At 36.8% G+C, this 22704-nt stretch overlaps 1 protein-coding gene across 1 annotated transcript in view; it reads right to left on the bottom strand.

Annotated features, from left to right (window-relative positions):
- Window positions 1-14083: 14083 nt before the first annotated feature.
- LOC124269780 (glypican-5-like) overlaps window positions 14084-22704 on the bottom strand; it is a 105912-nt gene continuing 97291 nt past the window's right edge. The window contains exon 7 of the mRNA XM_046704820.1: window positions 14084-17955. Coding sequence (XP_046560776.1) covers window positions 17828-17955 — 128 coding nt within the window. The 3' untranslated portion in view covers window positions 14084-17827. The remainder of the gene's footprint in view (window positions 17956-22704) is intronic.

Here is a 22704-nt window from a genome sequence, read left to right as displayed (position 1 = left end):
GTCGGAAACGTTTTATGATTCACTATCGTTGTTTTCGATAATATAATCAATTCATATTCGATTAAAATATATTGTGATGACAGGATATCAAACTCTAACTATATTTATACGAAAATTGTTTAAAAATATATAAACCATGTCATGTCCTAATTTGGACAAATCTTACATCCATATTCTATAGCTAATATATAGTTCCATATATAAAAAGCTATCTTTGTGCATCTTTCATTGCATGCTTATGAAGAGAAATAGCTACATCATCATAAACAAAGAAAAGTCTGATCCAAAACAAAATATTCGGGTGTTCACTGTTGTGAAATATTATTTTTCATTTATGCCAAACAGGTGCGCGTGTTGCTCACCATAAGAATCAGTCAAACCGTCTAATTGTTGATATATTCAGGACACTATTTAAAAAGAAAAATCAGTCATTTTATGTTTTATCTAAAGAGTGATAAATTCTGACATAGAAGTCGAGACCTTTTATACAATTAATGGAAATTAGGTGAGATATATACTAATCAGCATACCAATGTCGTCTTTTTCCGACGTCGCAAAATGCATAAAACAAGCAATGACGTCAACTAAAATGTTGTATTATTTTCAGCAATTTCATTACATTTGGCTAGTATTCTGGTAATAACGATGCAAAATTAGTCAGAATACATCTTAACAAACGGGAGAATATGGGAATCTAAGAACTAACTTATATATCGGATAGGGCCATCCAAATCGCTATTACGTTCTTTCACAAGTAGTACGTTGTCATCTTTTCTTATAAATTGTGAAACTACCAAAGCGTATTCGCTCACAAATTATTCGATATTTTTTAATCACATTATATAGTAGTTTTGAAGTTTTGGAAAATTCATTTTTTGACAGGGCGATAACATTTCTACTTCAGAGTTTGAAAGTTTGCCAAAAAAACCAATAAGGATATTAAAGATATGTGCAAAAAATATTACATTGTATTTGTTTTTTATGAAAATCATCATTTGAACTCTCATTATGCATCATCTCACAAACTGAAAAATTCACCTAGGAAATAAACAGGATCGGAGTTACTTCCCCTATCACGTTGGCCTTGACATTGACATTTCACGGCAGTGTGACTGGAAAGAGCAATGTTGTGATTAAAAACGCCGAGAATAGGTAAGAACTGAACAAATCTCTTTTGTAGATCTAAAGAATATGTGCATCGCAACAAGTGTGTCTATTCATTATCGATAAATTGATAATATAAACTAAAAAAAACTCTTCGTAACACATCAAAACTGTGTGCTCTTGTAAATTGAAATGTAATTTAGGCGAGTTATTTTGTTTGACAACGTCAAAATTGGTGAACAAACAAGAACCACACCATGTTGATTTCCACTAAGATAGACTTAGGACAAGTCAGAACCTATCCTAGTATTTGTCCTAAGTTAGGATATCCTAGCGCTAGGATACTTTTCGAGAATAAGGTAGGACACCTATCCTAGACCCTAGGATCAAAGTTAAGATATCCTAGGGCTAGGATCCTTTCGAGAATAGGGGCCCTGAAATGTACCCTAGGCCAGGACGAGTTCATTCCGCATATTGTCGTTTTCTTGTTCGGATCTGTCATACTGTTGCATTATGAATATGAACTTATCCTCCGATCGAGGTACCGGGTACGTTTCTGTATTTTGACTTTGTTTGGGGTGCATTTCTGTGCACAGAAACGTACCCAGGGTACATATTTGTAGTACCTTTGCCGACAACGGCCCCTTCAGCACATACTCGGACACCGTCGACAATTCAGGGCCGATGCTGGTGATTGACTTTGTACACCTACAGACTACCGGATACCTACCAGGCATATTGTATAGTGTCACGTAACACTAACACTAACCCAAACCCTAACCATAACTCTAACCAAAAGTAAACTCCCGTGCTGTCAAAGATGGCGGAAGGTATCCGGTATTGGTTAGAATTGGTGACACTGTGACATAAATATGTACAAATTACGCATTACATTGGATTCTATTCTTAATCAAAATGTTGTAATTGTTATATATTTTTGCAATGAAAAGCTGACCATTTTGGTGACATACTACAGAGTGAGAGAAGATACAGACTGCATTCGTCACATCTTCCAGTTCGTTCATCAAATAAGAGTACCTTGGCAAAGGTTGGCCATGTCACTGTCTGTTTTTATAGGGTGTTCCAACGTTTTCACATGATTTCTCAAGGGAAGCTACTCTTGTAATTAGAGGGCGCTGCTAAGCGCGTGCTTTTGAGCAGACGATGCTGGAGGAAGATACTGCAGATTGATCTGGTTTGGGGTCATCAACAGTAAGTGTTTCCTAATTTATGTGTTAATGAAGTATTTCATGTATGGTGTAAATGATGGCTTGTTTGTATGATGAAGTTATCTTTTATTAGAGAAACAGAGCTGTTTTATGTGTTTAGAGAGGAAACTGCGAGGTTCGTTTCTGGGCCTAGATTTTTGAAGCTCTCTTAGCTTTAAGATACTCGTAACTTAATGTTAATGTATGGCATTACGACTATATTAGCGCTAAGAGAGCTTCGAAAATCTAGGCCCAGAAACGAACCTCGTAGTTTCCTCTCTAAACACATAAAACAGCTCTGTTTCTCTAATAAAAGATAACTTCATCCCATTATTGCTACTGCATATCATACACCATTTGAAAGGTCTTATCCTGGCCACCTGTTTATGAATATGAATTTTATCTTTTATCATATTATTCAAATAATGCAACTACAACTTAAATAAGTTAATTTAAATGAAAATGCAAGCTTACACAATTATAATGTCCGGATAAACCACAGACGAAGCAAAAAATGCGGCGATTTTTTTCCAGCGATTTTTTCCATTTGTAACATGTCATAATATCCCCTAGGAGGCCTTTGTAATATGTCATAATATCCCCTTACCTTTTTCTTTAATTTTTTTCATTTTTACGTAATCGGAAAATTATTATAATAAGATTTCTCAAATAATATGTATAGTCGTCTATTTCCCGTTATCAGTGCCTTTCCGCTCGGTAACGTGATACAACAGTAGAAAATACCTCCGTTTTCGAAGCTTCGTATGAATAACATGTAAGGCGATTCGTTTGATGGCGGCTGTCGTTTGAAAGCTCGGAACATCAACAATATCACTGTACCCTTGCCAAGAGTATTTTCACAGTTGTAAGAAGCGATTTCATTGGATAAAGATTGGTTTCTAATGACGCTTTTTCGCCGCAGTCTGCTATAAGGGTCGTGATTGGTCGAAATCATGCATGTGACCCTAAGGCAGCCAATCATATTAAAGCAATGGATACCGTCCTCGTAAACAAAAACTTATAGATTCAGACGGAAGTTTTTGGTAAAATCATGGTATTCTAAACGTGTTACGCAAAAAAATCACCGCCTATACGTATCTTATGGAACTTAGTGGACGTATCGTGCTAGGTTATGACCTGTGACAAAAATGCTTTAGGCATATATTTTAGTCATTAAACATCGTGTCCGAGCGTTAAGTTCGAGGCGATGAAAGCCGAGATGTCTCTTGAATTACACTACAAGATCGCTCAATAAAGATGGAAATAGTAAGTTATCATGTATATTTGACAACTCTTATGACTAATATGAGTACTGTTGTTGATTTTATTCTTTAGTTTATTCAATTTGTTTAATTATTTCCACGAAACATTATTACTTTGCTGTTTGACAACTTCGATATGGACCCGCTGCCGAAGCATCTGTCCGAGAAAGCATGTATGATCAGTGAATATGTATGCATCCACAGGACGCACATGTAAAATATTTGTGCGTCCTTTCAAATATTTATGCGTATATTACGCAGGACGCGCGGGTAGATTTATCCCTGATTTATTATAAGTGATACACTAAAAGGGGGAAATATATATTTATTATTGCTTCATATAACCAATTGGCATCTGTAAAATTTCACCCTTTAAGATATTGTTTCTTGTTTGTCATTGTTTTGAACATATTATTGATAAAACATGAATATCTAGGGCTCTGATAAGCTCCATACTCTCATACATTAACATGTTAACATGTTTTAGTGTGTATTCTAACTATCCAAATGTATGCCAAAATACACCCATTGGACCCCAGGATAACGGAAGTAAATTTTAGACTGCAATCCTTGTACATGACATCAAACAGTTGTGTGGAATGCAAATAAAAAACAAAACATGTTTGTTGACTGACACCACCAAGGCTAAATACTTATTTCCTAGAGTTCATGTAGTTGTAGTGTGTATGTTTCAAAGAGCTATAGTTTAAGTATCTAATAATATATGAAAAGATGTCAGACAACATATTTTAAGTTTTAAAGATTTATTTGTATATTTTTGAAGATACAAACTAGAAACTTTATAAACTTTTCTGTGTCCTTTTCTTTTGTACAGCCATGAATGGCGGTCATGATCTTTCCCGATGTGTTGCATTGCTGCTAGTAAATGTCAGCATAAGGCCAGACACGATTGTTCAAACAGCTGGCAGAGCTCCAGATAAGATTTAGTTCATGTGGGTACTGTACCCAGTGCCCACTGTAGTTTTTGTTGTGGGTATTATGAATGTTGAGTGGGTATTTCATTTTCCGTTACCCACAGCTTTCAAATATGTGCGTATTTCAGTCATTTTACTCACCTAAGTATATGTCATTGAGTAAGTTTACTAAGCAGGTATGTTCTGCCTTATGTCATACCTAATCAAAATCTAATATAATGGAAATGATTTCATAAAAAATCACTCATCCTATACTGACAGTACAACACTTGTCCTATACTAACAGTACAACTTGATAGCAATCGATGTCATTTTCATCACGCAAGCGAGTTTTATAAATATATTCCGTACGCATTTGTTTTAAACTTTTTTGCGTATCTAACATTTTAAATGCGTAATTGGTACGCAACAATTATTTTTCAATGCGTAATTGGAAATTTTCTATGCGTATTTAACCCAGATACGCAGCTAATCTGGGCCTCTGAGCTGGGATGTGCGTGACTCGCTGCCAGTGTTGCTGATAAGCTCTATGAACTGAAATTACAGTAATACCCATAACAACAAGAGTTGTAAATATTGCAGTCATGTTGTCTGAGGCGCACGTAAAATCTCTTTGTCTACACCTTTCAAGTGTCCGCACTCCTCTTCTGCAGATCCTCAACGGAGTTCATTTTGTTTTCATGGCATTTGGATTACATCATTTGCTGTGGCTGCAATATTGCTAATAGCATGTAAATGTTAACTCACTTGATAACACGAGTAACAGTTCTTTGGTGCTGTCTCCTATCAAACCAGGGAGTAATCGATTTCATTGTTTTAAAAGTTCATTTGAAGATATGTTTACCGTATTGCACAACAGGTGTAACAATGTTAAATGCCGAGTTTTTAACTTCAGTAGGGGTGTTGAGTCGAGACCAATGAGGTAAAAAAAAAAGTTCATGACGTCACAAACTTACATACTCAATCAATGAATGTGAAATAACATGGATGAATTACCCTTCACAAGGCCCGTCCGTTGATCTCTAGTTTATTAACCAAATGAACATGGCTTTTTCAATACTGATGTTATTGTTTGGAAATAGATACAAGATAATATATGTTTCCTGATTCACAATGAATTCACATCTTGCCCGGCCAGTTATATTGCTTCAACTTATATGTATTCTCTGCTGTACTTGCAGCAATCATTGAAGCTTTGCGGTGGATTCATTTTTTGAGACCTGTACCAGCGGTCATTTTCAGTGATTCTGTCAGTTCTTTACAAGCAATTCAGACAGGTGCCTCCTCAGCAAGACAAGACTTGATCATTATTATACTCGACCTTTTTAATGAATTAAGTAAAGATCTTTAAGATGTTGAGTTTTCATGGATACCAGCTCATGTTGGAATATTTGGAAATGAAAAAGCTGATCAGTTGGCAAAAGCTGCATTAGATTTTGATGTCTCAGAACAGGATGAGACAATATTGCCCTCTCCTGCAGAATTATGCACCGTCAGTAAGACCCATGCTCAAGCGAAATGGCAACAGAGATGGACCTCATCCTTAAAGGACGCCATCTTTATGGCATTGAGCCTTTTATAGCTAAAGCAAAATTATCCAGAAACAATCGTAGAGAAGAGGTTCTTTTAACCAGACTTCGTCTTGGGCATTGTGGTCTTGGTGCATATCTAAACATTATTAATAATGATATTCCTGCAAATTGCACAGTGTGTAATCGGCTAGATGATGTTGCTCATTTTTTACTGCATTGCCCAAAATATGTAACTCATCGTAAGGCGATGGTGGGATCTTTGACAGCGCTTAATATTGACATCTCATTGACTGGACTGTTGTGTACAAGTAATATCACTCGCAATGATGTTCAGAATGTCATTCTTGCTTGCATTAAAGCGTGTGGCAGCGTAACTACTTTATAAAAGTGTATAAACTTAGCAAACCTTTATGATGGGCAAGGTTTAAATGGGCCCAGTTGCCCGAACACCTATCAAACTTTCAATTATCTATCTATCTTCAACTTCCACAAGTCCCCTGCAAGACCTTTTCACAAAGTTGCACTTTTAACACGCTCCTGATGTATGTCAGATCATTTCACAGAAATATGTATGACTCCACCACAATCGTAAATATGTTGTATTTAAAATTGTATTCACTAAGTCGTGTCTGAAAGTTACCTCGACAAGGTATCCAAAAGGAAACGGGGAACTGTTTCATACATGTTTGTATCATCAAGTCCAGGGAAACACCATCATAAATAAATGCACGCATTAAGTCCATAATGCCCACGGTGATAAGACCTCATCCTTTGCGCGAATCGACCGCCTCCGTGGTGTAGTGGTTAGAGCGTCCGCCTGGAGAGCGGAAGGTCGCGGGTTCGATCCCCGGCCGCGTCATACCAAAAGACGTTAAAATGTGGTACTTGTTGGTCCCTGTCTGGCGCTCGGCATTTATGGGTACAACAAGGACCGGTCGGCTCGGAGTCAGTATACTGTGTCTGAGAGGGGTATTCATGTTTAACTGCGGCATGGTATCTCAGTGAGAGATAGCACTATAAAACCATCTTAAGTCTGGGCTAGTACAAGCAGCCGCACATACACATACACACGCCTGCACGTCGTCATATGAGTGAAATATTCTCAAGTACGATGTTTTAAACCCCATTTCACCTCACCTCACCTTTGTGCGAATCCTATGGTGAGTCAAAGACTCTTAGCGCCATAATCGTCACGACTCATCCCCTTGTTGATAAATGTTGTGTGTGATAAAATACGACAAACCAATTAGAATGGGTGGGTGAGTTGAGTTGGGCTTTACGTCACATCGGCATTATTTCAGCCATATAGTGACGAGAACAAGTTTGCGTTCAGGAAAAGATTGACGTACTTTGATGATAACGATAATATTATTAGTTATTTGTTTAAAAACTGGTAACATGTATATATCATCATCTTCACATTGAAGTTTTTAATAATGATAGGGCCACGAACGGCGACAGATTCAAACATACGTGTACTTTGTTCACATGGGTCAAACTGAGTGTTTTCTCTGACAGATTTTACGTGCGCTTTCCGACATTGTACAGGTACTGTAATGATAGCTTTTTAAATGAGTTTCAAAACAATATAGTTATCTAAATTTTATAACTCAACCTCAATATTAAACACTGAGCTTACGTTCCTCTTCATTGGGGACATTTTATTTCTATCAGTTGGGCTCCTTAATATTTATTTCAAGGTATTCATGTCAAATTTCAGCAAGGTTACATGCAGACTGAGGCAACTATAAAAATATTACGTGATGGTTTCTTATAACATTTTCCATGGTCGATCATAAAATGTCAGATTTCAGATCCTGTTGGGTACAGAGGATTCAGCACCATGTGTTTTATTTATGTGTTGTGCACTTATCCCTATTTCGAGTTATTTAATCATTCATCGTTCTTATTTGAACCCAACGGACTAAAGTTGACATCGCGTGCACTAAATCATGACTCCACGAATTCTTCAGCTTGAGATAGCTCTATTTTGAGACTTATTACGGCTGAAAACATATTATTTTAATTGCCTATTCAGAATGAAATCAATTTGCGATTTTTAAACTGTATTTAGAAATATACGTTTGAAAATGGAAAATACAGTCCAACCAGAAATTATTGAGAATTTAAAGATTGTAATTTAATTTTTTTTTATTTCACTCATTACTCGCGTATTAAATGTGCATATTAGCAAAACATAACTCCAGATTCAAAGACAGGTGAACAGTTAGTATTTTGTCAAGTCACCATGGGCAGCAATGCAGGCTTCAATGCGGCGGGGCATACTACTGATCAAAGAAGTTAGAAAGTTGTGGTCCATGCTGTCCCAATATCGGACCACCTCTTCTTTCATTTCAGCAATATTTGTCAGATTGTTATTATTGACACTTTCCTTCATAAGTCCCCAAACATTTTCTATTGGATTTAGGTCAGGGCTATACCTTGGCCAATCTAATAATGTCATATTTTGGGTCCGAAACCAGGCCTGTGAATGCTTTGAACGATGTTTTGGGTCGTTGTCCTGCTGGAAAATCACACAAAAAATTTCCATAGAACACGTGAGCAGATGGAAGTAAATGTCCCTCGGGAATATCTGTGTACCGCTCACTGTTAATATTCCCTTCAAATACACAGAGGGGCGTTGCCCCTAAAGCAGATATGCCACCCCACACGTTAAATTTCGGACTGTACTTTGGGCACTGATACAAAGGTTTTTCAGTTTGTTTGGTCCAGAATTTCAGTGTATTAGGAAACAGCCACACAGAACTTTCATCTGAGAAAATCACATTGTCCCAGTTAAAATTTCTATGCAGTAAGCACCAGTTCAACCTTTGCTCCTTTTGTTCAGGTTTCATGATCGGTGATGGAATTCCTCGACTTTTCTGCCAACCCATTGCATGCAGTTCAGTTCTAATTGTCTCCTTACAGACAGCCACAGTTCCTCTATCAATCATATCCAGCCTTAAGTTTTCTAAACTCCTTCGTTTGTTTTTAGAAAAAAGAATACCAAGCCGCCGCCTGTCACCGACAGTCAATTTTCTGGGCCTACCTGCGCCTCCCTGGTGCTCAATGCCATATCCACTTGCGATATTTTTCAAAACACGATAAACAGTGGACAAAGGGATGCCTGTTCTACTTGAAATCACTTTAGCTGATCTGATGTCCTTGTTAATATACTCTAAAATCAACTTCCACTTCTCTAAATCATCCATACTGAGGATCACTGAAAATGTCGTCTGCTACCAAGTAAACAAAGGGGGATAACTCTTCACAAACTAATGAAAAAGGATTAACGGAGTTGTCTCTCTTGAATGAAACCAAGCACTTGATAGCTGGTCAAGGTTGTTTATACTAGAAATGCAAATTAAACATATTCCTAAAATTCTCAATAATTTCTGGTCATAAGGTGAACAGCTGGTACCAATTACGTTAGAATATGTTCTCAACAAATCATCATCATCATTATTATCATTTATAGCGGGTTAAAATCATTTAAAACATCATATTTTAGTGCTTCTGTAATGTTTATTTCTGTTGGAATTAAATAGGAATAGATTTGACATTCTTGTTGGAAGCAGTTCTGATGTTCATACTCCGTGAGGGGCACGAGTCGCTATTCCCGGAATAACACGAGTCGGTAACGTGTGCACACGAGTAAGGTAGAATTATCTACCCTGGCACGTGCTCTGAGCAGACGACAAACCACATAGAAATGGAGGATATCGACTGTTCTCTGGAAAGTAAGCAGTATTTCACACGTGTTATTTTCAGGGCTTTTTCGACTTGTATAAGGAACAAACGGAACAGGAAGACGAGGGCTGCGACATTCTGACAAGATAAGTGTATTTTAGTTTTTATGACATTGAATTGCTGGACCTATGCAGTTATCATGCAGTGTACACGATGCGTGTTTCTCTGTACGTGTGCAAAAAAAATAATTCTTTTTTAAAAGTGTGATATTTGTGAAAGTTGCATCATTTTATTGCGTAGGATACAGTGGTGATATATACTACCGATCAAAAGAGAGTACACATATCTGTACACATCGGTGGCTATCAATCAAACAAAGACTGGAAATAGTTACTCGATGGCGCTGTATGTGATAGGGGTATCATAGATGTGTTTTGGTCCTTAAGTGTGCAGTCTTCTCAGGACTATTTGTCAGTAAAGTAATGTAATGACGACGTTTGTAATGTTTGTCACATCTAATTTTCAAGTCTACGCTAAGTTTTTTTGCGTATTCAGTAAGATGTCATCTCGCAATATCTCGTGGTTTTGTGTTTACATATTGTTTGCTTAGAAGACTAATGCTTCGTGAAGCTAGTATGTACAATGATGTGTGTATGTCACCTATTTGAGGCTGTGTCTGGTGATGACACCATGCACATCAGTATGGATAAGTGTTCAGTCTTATGTTGAAAAGACGTATTTGACTACATACCTATCTTGTTATCTCAGGCCGATATAGACGAAGACCTTGGTTCGATCCCCACACAGGTACAGTGTGTGAAGCCTATTTCTGATATCCCTGGCCGTCATATTGCTGGGATATTGCTAAAAGCGGTGTAAAACTAAGCTCACCCACTCACTGATGTAGACCGAGCACCATCTTATTTCGTTATGTAAATATTTAAGCCAAACAACGACCACAAGTATAGTGAATTCATTTTAGCACAGATGTAAAATTGATTCAGCTTTGTCCTGTCACGACCTTGTACATACGGCTGCTTTGTGAGACTCTACACGGTTTTAACACCATTTAACTTTGAAAGTGGTGTGATATTTTTTTATTCAAAAGTGTTTGGTTGAAAATAATACATCAGTTAACCAGTTTCTGGCACACATTGTTTTGCGTTTCGTCAGTTCATTACACAGATCCATTATCTTTAAACACATACAATAAGGGAACCTATTTTCTACGGCCAGGTGATGAAAGAATACGTTGATTCATTCATTATGTCACTGGGGGAATCGAACCAGTGTCCAAATCAACTTACCTGAAAATCTTGCACACGTCAACAATATTTCACAAAATATGCTGGCAACGTATTTTAAAATGCTTATTTGCGTGCTTTTGTAAGGTCCTATTATTTCGTGAAACGTGTGTTTATGATTTCATGACGTAGTACACAAGCTGTTGAAATTCACTGTGAAACTTTGCATGGAAATCAGACAAGTGTGTAACTGGTGCTTGTTTCGGTGACTGATATTTCATAATTTTGTATATATATGACCCTCTCCGACTTGTTAAGTTACAATACATTTTTAAATCATGCAAGATTATGGCCTGATAAAAAAACACCTAATGTTCATTAAATAAGCAGCTAAATGATGCAACCCGTGTCATGCCGACAAATCTTATTCTTATCTATTTTTGTAATCTTTTGCTTAGTTTCTAAATTCAAATTTCGGTCTTGTGAATTATTTTGTGGGCTAGTAACTTTCAGTCATTAGTAGCCCGACTGGCTAGCAAACTTTGGAAACTGTTTCCCACACTGGTCAGAAACAGTATTAAAACGCGTGGAATCCCGAATCAAATCGATATCGCTTTTGATTACGTGTTGTGTAAACGTGGCCGTGAAATAACCAAAATACCTTTTTCAATAAAGCTGCAATGGGGGCCATAGTTAAAATCAGATTTGAACCTCCAGCTTTCATGACTAGAGTGAACAGTGAACAGTCATGTTGGATCTGTGATGATTCAGCTTTTCGGAGCTAGTTGTTCCTGGGGTTTAGCGTTTACTGCCAGATTTCAGGCTCATTCTGGGCTCCTTCCATGACGTTGACTTCGGATGACGGACAAACAATAAATTTGTCTATTTAGATGTAAGTTGATCAGAAATTTGTCCGTAAAAGAATATTGTGTGAAAACATCAAACATCTAAGAAATTTACAATTAAAAATTGTCAATTGTCATAGCTGATGCGCTGTTCAGTTTCTGAATGAAGCCAGTGACCCAAGGGTTAAAAAAGCCCATCGCCCGACGCCCGGGACAAGTCACTTTTCATTTCGGGCAATCAAATAATGGTATCTTACTTGTCCGTGGGCTACCAGATAATTTCCACTTATGGTTTCAAACTGCAAATAAACTTTGATTTAATTTCATATCTCCTCAAAATGTTATCTTTCTTTTCTATTTATCACTTTTCAATAAATAGTCCAGTAAACATTAACATCAAATACCATGTTGCTTTCTTCTTTCATAATTACATCATCATAATTATGTCATAAAATCAGGGCAAGTGGAAAATTAGTCAGGACAAGTTACTTTCTTAAAGTCACTTGCCCTGTGGCAAGTGGCTTTTTAAAAATAAATTGAACCCCTGTGACCATGAGGATGAGTTTATGGATTGTACCAGCGCTTCATCATCATCCTCACAGCGACGGCCAACGACAAATACGACGAAAGTACATGCGCACAATATATTTTGTACACTATAATGAAGTCATAACCATTCCTGCAGATATTTGTGCTCGTGTGTGTGCACACACATAGAAAAAAGTATCGCCATTTCTACCTCCAAAGTATATTACCATTAACTGTAGCAAAGGAACTTATCCAAACCTAAATTTAAGGTACTATCAATGAATAATTAAATTGCAGATCTAAATGCGAAAAACTGTAGCTTGTTCGGAGAAGCAAACATAGCAAAAAGAGACTCATAACTATTGTCATATGATTAATAAGTGTGGTCAGTTTCAAGAATCTGGAATACAGTCATCAAGAATCAATAACCACCGACAATAGTAATATCTTGTGTAACCTCCACTAACAATAACATCCCTGAAATTCTCCTCATTAACTGTACAAGGCGATGAATTTGAGGTTGAGATATAGTGTTCCATACATCTCTCTGGCATATTCTGCACCCCTAACGTCCCAAACATGTTCTATGAGACTGGGATCTCTATTCCTGGTGGGGCAAGGTAAAGTTACCACCTCTTGATCTAAGAAATCCCCAAAATGATGTGTCCTGGCATTGTCATCAATAAAGACTGACCTTGTTTTCAGGGGATGGTCATTGAAATATGGTACAAAACCCCCGACTAGGTTGTCAGTGATTAACTGTTGTCCATTCATATTGTCTTTTAAGAATGCCTATGATGTATGGGTGTCTCTACCATATCAGTCAATATTCTTTATTATTATATAGGTAGTATTTTTCCTGTACCACGATTGGTCAAAAGACCGTCACATGATTGACTACAAAACACGATATTGACTTGAGTTTTCTGATAAATTACGATATTGACTTGGGTTACTAAAAATAGACAAGGAATCCCGTACGAAGGGGCTTCCCCCGCTTTTCAGCCAATCAGATCACTCGGATAGATAGCAGTGTGTGCATTAAAAGTTAATGTTAAAACCTGTTTCTCTTTCATTATATAATAAAACAATTATAGACTCTATAATTGCATATTATCAACTTTAGCAGTATTTGAAAGGATATGGCAGGGCTCAGATAATTTTTCAACATCAGGAGTAGGTACTCCTTATTTGTTCAATACAGGAGTATTGGAAAACCTTAAGAGTACATTTAGAGCACTGAATGGAAAGTAATGGAATATCAGTAAGCTTGTGTTTCGTTTCATATATGCATCACAACATTGCTACTCTTTTTTACACAGGTCAGTGAACAAAAATAAAACAATACTTTTTCAGATAAATACGTCTGTAAATGATTCAAAGACCGCACATTATTGCCGTGGTGAGTATCTGCTATGTTTTCTAAATTATTTCCAACCATATCGTGCATATGGTTTAGCCGTACATACGCCAATACGGACCTTATCTGCAGCCCTGATATGGTGTAACCTACCTGTTGCAGCCCAATGAAGTCAGCTTTTATTTAATCCCCTTTATTTTGGGTGAAGTATTACTATTGATACCTGAGTACAGTTATTACTTTGAACACACTTCCCATAAATGAGAATCATTTCTCAGTTAAGTCAAGTGTTGGTTATCTTCCCTGGAGATAACCCGCTGATCTGTGCAACTCCTGTTTCTCCATCGAAAAAAAAAGAAGAAAAATAAGAATATATTTTATGTGGTGAGACTGCCTTTATTTCATATTCTATGTGAAACACTCCTGTCTGCCAGAACAACAGTATGTACAATTATGCATAAAGCATGGTAGGGGAATCCCCTTAGCTGAGGCCAGATTGCAGTTACCTCCCTTTAATTGAGAGGGCAAGCTAACAATGTGTGAACAGGTTCGTTGAATAGGGTTGAGTATTTTCTGACACAAGCTTTAGATATAAACAAATCATTTCATTACCATTTTTAAGGAAACATGAATGTCAAATATTTATAGTTTGACTAATTTTATATAAAAATTGAAATATCTTGAAATCTTTTCACTATCCAAATCAATAATATCGAACCCATAGAACAAATTGACAGCTCTTAACTGAGTTTGTTTTAATGAGGAATGTTCAGTAACTACAGCATGTTGAAACTAATCTGTTACACAAGGCAGTCAAAGCTTTAGTTTTCTTCATTCCCACAAATCAAAAATTGTATTATAACCAATCACTGTAATATAACTCAGATAGTCAACCATGGTTATGTATCTCAGATAATCAATCTTCATTATCATTATATATCTCAGATTATCAATCACACAAAGATACCAGAATCAGACAAATATGAATACAAGAACCAGATGTCAATCACACTATCCGGTTGTCATTACTTTGTTTCATGATTCAACTTTCACAAATTGCACATTCAGCAGGACCTGATTTCCATATCATCTCTGAATGATGTACTTGGAAATTTGTGGGATTAAAGGAAACTTAGCCACCTAGATAAGCTAATCTGGCCAGTGATATCTATATGAAATACACCTTCGTCAAATAAGGAACACATATAATGTAACCAAATACTTACAAATACAGCAATTGCTGAACGCATATCACAAAGCTTTTATTTGCACAAAGTTTAAACAGGGATTAAAAGCAGAGATATATATATAACTAGGACTAATTGCAAAAGTTGAGTGATTAAAAAAATATAAGACATGATGCAATAAAACTTCCTTGAAAGACTTCTTACAAAAGATACAAAACAACCCCCTTACTGTTGTACTGTTGAAACAGATTTACTTCTTTAAAAAATTGATTAAAATTTCACACAAAAGCTTGTAAAGAGATCAAAGCCTTGACTTCCAAACTTCTGTTTGATACTTCATACATGAAAAAATATATAGAGAGAGAGCATCTTTATTCCATTGCAGCATGGTCCGATTGACATTCAACACAAACACAAAACGGCCATTCAGAGTTAAAACAGTTCGCAACTAAGACAGATTTTCCCTTGAAACAGTTTTGATACTTTTAGGACAACCTATAAGCTCCAAGCGCTATGCACAATGACATTATGAAATGATACTACAGACAATGGCACTTGGTGATTTGACAAAACAGTTGAGGACATTTACAAAAGCGAGGTTCTTGCCTCATTGGTGCATCAAGGAAATTCAACAAAACAAAATCCATAAAATGGCCATAAATTATTGGAGAAAAATTCTACAAGTCTTCAATTTCTTTAATGGCAATATTGATACCTTTCTGCAACAGTGACATGCTGAACTGACATAATATTTTCCTGTAACAGTAGATACACAGGTTATCCATTGTAAAGACTAATGTGAAAAAATATCTGATTCCTATGAGATAAGTTTGAAATATTTACAAAGACAGATTCGTTTACAACATCACAACTTGATCACTAGTTTGAGACAAGCATGCAAACAGGCAAAAATCAAACCACTTGCACATAAAGACAGTCTTTTTTCTCTCTTAAACCCTAATAATAATCACATTTAAAAGCTTAAAAAGTTTGTACAGCTCATCAAGCATGAAACACTCATCAACAGGAAAAATAAACAAAAAAGTTGTGATATTGGCATCATTTAACAAGGCTTAAATTACAGTATAAGACAACACATCATACATTATATAAAACAACCTCCAACTCCGCTTCACAAGCAGAGATGGGAGATCTGGCATCTCACACTTTATGACATTCTAAAGTAAAATAGATTTATTTTCTATCCTTTCAGAAATAACTTGACAAATTAGCCCACAATAAATAGTATTCATATGAATCTAATAACTACAAACATTCATATCATAACATTTCCACCTGGCCTATTAATGAGGGCTTGATGGTGTCTTTAAGAGTTACTTCCCTTTGATCAGCTGAGACAAATCGTTTAACGTCTGGAGACATTTTCAATTAACTGTCAATATTTTCATCAAGTGGATATTTTAGAGTTTCTGAGACAGTTGCATTTTTCTAAGTCTGTTGTAAAAGCTTGATTACATATTAGAAAACACCCCAAACAACTTTGATGCTTGTTTTTGAGTATACCATACAGTAGAAATGTCTATTTGATAGAAAAATAAGATTTAAAAGATACACATGCTTCAACAGCAGACAGCACAATATTCTGACACTATGAAATTCTTCATTTAAAAAGTCTTCATTCATTCATCAACAGTCAAGCCAGAAACAAGAGTGAACATAAAAAACCTCTTTGTTGTGGAAAGTTTACAATCATCAGTATAACTGCTCTATATAGTTGCTTATGATAATAATCTCAAACTTACATGTATGGATCTACCTACATAATCCAATATAAAATAGCACTGAAATGAGTAGTATACTGGATATTTTTTACATACTTTTTTTTTAGGTATTTGTTGTAAATGGACATACTCAATTTAGCAGTTGCAGTTATAATTATAAGGACTGAAACATAAATACATCTAATCATCACCAATAAAACATACTTCATGTAATCACTTCAAAATGACATCAATTTCACGATCTCAGCATTCACCGAGCAGCCCACAGAGACAATCAGTTACTCTAATTCTCTGGACAACCTGTGGATTCCTTGCTTCAAAGAAGGGACATTTCCTCTATATTGCTGCAAAGGATGGTTCTAATCCAGCAGTTTTTCATACCTAAATGTGTTAAGTGTCCAGGATTTTGCCATGACACACAATTGTACTCAGTCGTCCCAACAAAGTTAACTTCTTTCTTCAATCAGCTAGAGATTTGACAGCTTTTAATCCGTCCATCTACATTCCACCTGGAAAAGGTCATTTTGAAATCTTTAATATCATGGCTAATGCCACGTTATCCATCTCCCATTTCATATGACCTTCACCTTGACACTGACCTTACTTTGGTCATGTTTGTCAAGTGTGTAGCTTGAACGTTTTTAGAGAAGGAATTGTTTTGATAACATCTGTCTGTCATACACGTCACAAGGTCTTGGGTTCCACCCCCGTCACATATTTTCTTCATAGTTGAATCAACTATTCACACCATGGATATAACGAGCACCAATATTTCCCAAGTGACAATAATTAACACATAGTTCAGCTGCAGTTGTATAGAGTCACATGACACGACAAACCCTCGGAGGCAGATCCACAATCTTCAGAACCATGTTTCCCTTGTCACAAATGCCAAGTAATTTCTTTTTCTGGCTAAATTAAAAAAATTTGTTTGAAGGCATTACAGGTAATAATTTAACTTTCCTGAGATGATACCAGACTGAGGTTACTAATGGATATCATATCATCTTCTTAAGTTCAGAATCTATCACAGACAGGCCTCGGAAGAGGTCATAGCAGCCTGTTCCTTGTATTCATCCTGGGAATTGCATATGTGTTTGTCCTCGGGTCTATCAATTGTCTCTCAAAATGCAGCTTGAAATATGACAGATGTGTCAATCATCCAGACAGCAGCCTGGTTGGTCTCACTCTCACACATGAACCACCTGGGCCAGGCAGTAACACAGTGCAATCACTGACCAGGTCATGGTTACTAATGCTCCTGAATCTGTAGGTGGCTTCGGCTTGTGGGAGTATGGAGGTGTTGGTCTTGGAGCAACTGAAACAAACATGAAAAATAAATAGTTATTGGATTGAGACGGCACCTGGTGTAAGTTTGTGAGTGATGAGTTGAAAGTTCTCCAGAGCTCCAGATAAGATTTAGCTCATGTGGGTACTGTACCCACTGTATGTTTTTGGAGTGGGTATTATGAATGTTGAGTGGGTATTTCAATTTCTGTTACCCACTGCTTTCAAATATGTGCGTATTTCAGTCATTTTACTCACCTAAGTATTATGTCATTGAGTAAGTTTACTAAGCAGGTATGTTCTGCCTTATGTCATACCTAATCAAAACCAACTTAAATATAATGGAAATCACTCATCCTATACTGACAGTACAACACTTGCCCTATACTAACAGTACAACTTGATAGCAATCGATGTCATTTTCATTACGCAAGTGATTTTTATAAATACATTCCGTACCCATTGTTTTAAACTTTTTGCGTATCTAACATTTTTATTTGCGTAATTGGTACGCAACAATTATTTTTCAATGCGTAAATGGGAATTTTCTATGCGTATTTTACCCGGATACGCAGCTTACCTGGGCCTCTGGTTCTCTTTATTTTCCAGGTCAGATTCGCAAACATTCACCACTGGGCCAACTGCCTGGCTTCACAGGTCAAACTATTCACCACTGGACCAACTCTGCCTGGGTTCACAGGTCAAACATTCACTACTGGGCCAACTCTGCCTGGCTTCAAAGGTCAAACATTCACCACTGGACCAACTCTGCCTGGCGTCATAGGTCAAACACTCACTACTGGGCCAACTCTGCCTGGCTTCACAGGTCAAACATTCACTACTGGGCCAAGTCGGCCTGGCTTCACAGGTCAAACTATTCACCACTGGACCAACTCTGCCTGGATTCACAGGTCAAACATTCACTACTGGGCCAACTCTGCCTGGCTTCAAAGGTCAAACATTCACCACTGGACCAACTCTGCCTGGCGTCACAGGTCAAACACTCACTACTGGGCCAACTCTGCCTGGCTTCACAGGTCAAACATTCACTACTGGGCCAAGTCGGCCTGGCTTCACAGGTCAAACATTCACTACTGGGCCAAGTCGGCCTGGCTTCACAGGTCAAACATTCACCACTGACATAAAGCAAACTGGGTGGCCCATCAGGCTGAAGATGTAAGCATGCCTCCTTATATGTACTTACTAGTTTGAATGTGCTGACTAAAGACATAAGACACGCATACATAAGAGCTTCATATTTCTTGCCTAATTTTTTACTTTATAAAGCTATTCCATACTTTTAAGTTGATGTGAGGATCCCCACAACAGAACAATGGAAATGGTGGTCAAAGGTGTAATCTTATACTTAATATTCCAATAAGACAAAAAATAATAATAATAAGCCCTAGAACGTTACATATCCTCTAATGATGCAACATCCCTGGAGCATTGTGGATACAAAACATAGGTCAGTATCAAGAGATTGATGTCTTAGACCTATCTAGGATAATGAAATTCAACTTCATCAATATTCATTTGATGATCAATCGAAGACCAAATGATTAATTGCTTCCCACAAAATGCAGATTCCTATCATTAATATTTCTATCCATACTCAAGATTGTGATTAATGTTGTATAAAACCAGCCAAATGGACAAATAACGTAAGCCCTGCTTAAATTGAAATAGACTAGGTTTCATTTCAGCAGGTCCCATCACGTCTAATGACTCTATAGGTGCACTTGTCGCTATGAACGAGCTCACTAGGCTGCATGAAGAAGGATCCCCAAAAGCAATAAAACCTAGCTCCCATGGGCTCCTTGCTTTTGATACCAGAAAAATCAATAGGAAAGTCATTTTCCTTGTTCAGAACCCACTGATGAGAAGAGAACAAAAACAGATCTAAAATGCGAAATACAGCCTACATCATTGCCATTTTCAAAGGCCTGAAGATTTATGACATGGAGGTTTTGGGTCAAGCAGTAAGTACTGCCTAACAAGAAGACAAAAATAATTTTGTTGTGATGACATATATATTTCCTGGGTATTTTTTAAAAAGCATCAATGGTATCAATCATGACAATCCTTTCAGAATAGGATGTTTTAAATGCATCAAATACCCAAAGAATGTATAATCTTTTATCACTAAACAAATATCATCTTCTATCACTCAAACATAATTGGACAAGAGAACAGTTCTTTGTTAGGACAGCTTGATAAAGACACTTCACATTATCATGCTAAACACTAGAATATTGGAAACCTTACAATGAATCATGTATACAATTGAAGCCTTCAAAGGTTTGAAGAGAACAAAAACTGTGTGCACGTAACGTTCGCAAATATGTTCATGTCTCCCTGTACAGCGACCTGGTGACACTGTTATCCTCACATGCTAAATTTACATGTGTAAAACTTTTGTATCAATGGTTTAACAATAATGCTTTGATTACTTCCTCCAATATGAAATTATAATTTCTTGAATTTCAAATAACTGTCACTTTCTAAAGGACATGTTAGGCAAAATGCACTAAAACTTCTCTCCAGCTGTTAAAAACCAACTTGCCTGGCACAAAATAAAGACATTTCTGTCAGTTTCTAATGTCTTAGATTCAAGTCAGGTACAAGACTCCCCTACCTGCGTATGTCAACCAAATTGGACTCCACGCGACAAAATTTAATTTGTACATCGATTCTGTGCCCTTCGCGATAGCAAGAAAACGTAAATTGTGACTTAATTCCCTTGGGGATAAAATTGATGGAACCCAGTCTCCCTGATATTTTACATATCAATCACATGAAACACACGTTAGCTTTGTAACAAATTCTTTAGTTTTTTCACATTCCAGAAACCTAATTAATACAGTCTGCACAATGTTCAAACTCTATTTTGCACCTTATTTTTTCAGATTTGTTCAATAAATTTTGGGGCTGTCCATGCGAGTTAATGTTTCATTTGAAAGAAATAATTCTGAGGATACTTATCCCGATTTACCAAAAATGATGATGGACTGTATTAACCCATTCAACAACGTAGGCCGGAAAACAGGCCAAGATGTCACCAGTCCCCAAACACCGTAGGCCAGAAAACCGGCCAGGCAGTAGTCGCCTCAAAAGATATATAATTTTAGGAACCTAACTAACATATGATTCATTTATCAAATCCGTCACTTTTCATAATGCCTGAAAACACTTATTACATTTCAAATGGCCATATATAATCGACAGAATTAGAATTATAAACTATTTTTCGCAATGTTATTGCTTCGGCAACGGGTCCACATCAGAGTTGTCAAAGAGCAAAGTAACAATGTTTCGAGATAATAATTACACAAATTGAATAAACGGAAGAATAAAATCAACAACAGTACTCATAAAAGTTGTCTAATGTACGTTACAACTTACTATTTCCATCTTTATTGTGCGATCGTGTAATGTAATTCAAGTGACATCTCGGCTTTCGTCGCTTCGAACTTTATGCTTGGACACGATGTTTAATGCTAAAATATATGCAATAAACTTTCTTGTCACAGGTCATAACCTAGCATGATACGTCCACTAAGTTCCATAATATACGCATAGGTGGTGATTTTTTGCGTAACACGTTCAGAATAGCATGATTTTACCCAAAACTTTCGTCTGAACCTGCAGGTTTTCGTTTACGACGACAGTATCCATTGCTGTTATCTGATTGGCTGCCTTAGGTCATGTGTCTGATTTTGACCAATCACAACCCTTATAGCAGACTGTGGCGAAAAAGCGTCATTAGAAACCAATCTTTATCCAATAAAATCACTTCTTACAACTGTGAAAATACTCTCGGCAAGGGTACAGTGATATTGTTGATGTTCAGAGCTTTCGAACGATACCGACATCAAACGATTCACCTCGCATGTTATTCACACGAAGCTTCAAAATGGTGGTATTTAACTCTTTCAACACCAGTCAACCAGAGGCATTTACTGCCATGACACCGAGTTCCCAGAGACTCTGAGGTCATAGATGAAGCCTATGTTTGTGAAGGAAATTATAAGCTTCTAAAACGTTATTGCTACTACATCCCATACACCATTTAAAAGATCTAATCCTACTGTTGATAAATATGGAGTTTATTTTTATAATATTATTCAAATAATACAACTACAACTTAAATAAATTTATATTTGAATGAAAATGCAAGCTTACATTTGTAACGCCCAGATAAACCACCTAAAGGAGCAAAAAAACTATGGCGATTTTTCCATTTGTGACATGTCATAAATTGCCCGCGGCCTTTTTCTTTTATATTTTCATTTTTACGTAATCAGAAAATTATTATAAAAAGATTTCTTAAACAATATGTATGGTCGCCTATTTCCCAATATCTGCGGCTTTCCGCTCCGGTAAAATGACATAACAACTGAAAATACCTCCGTTTCGCTTCAGATGAATAACATGCGCGGCAAATCGCTTTGATGTCGGGCATCGCTTCGAAAAGCTCTGAACATCAACAATATCACTGTACCCTTGCCAAGAGTATTTTCACAGTTGTAAGAAGCGATTTTATTGGATAAAGATTGGTTTCTAATGACGCTTTTCACCACAGTCTGCTATAAGGGTTGTGATTGGTCAAAATCAGACACGTGACCTAAGGCAGCCAATCATATTACGGCAATGGATACCGTGGTTCATAAGCGAAATCTTTAGATTTGGACAAAAGTTTTGGGTAAAATAATGCTATTCAGAACATATTAAGCAAGAAATCGCTACCAATATGTATATTATGGAACTTATTGGATCG

This window comes from Haliotis rubra, unplaced genomic scaffold, assembly GCF_003918875.1.
Source record: "Haliotis rubra isolate DU_JTF1 unplaced genomic scaffold, ASM391887v1 Scf1472, whole genome shotgun sequence".
NCBI lineage: Eukaryota > Metazoa > Mollusca > Gastropoda > Lepetellida > Haliotidae > Haliotis > Haliotis rubra.
This window is presented reverse-complemented; position numbering and strand designations above follow the sequence as displayed.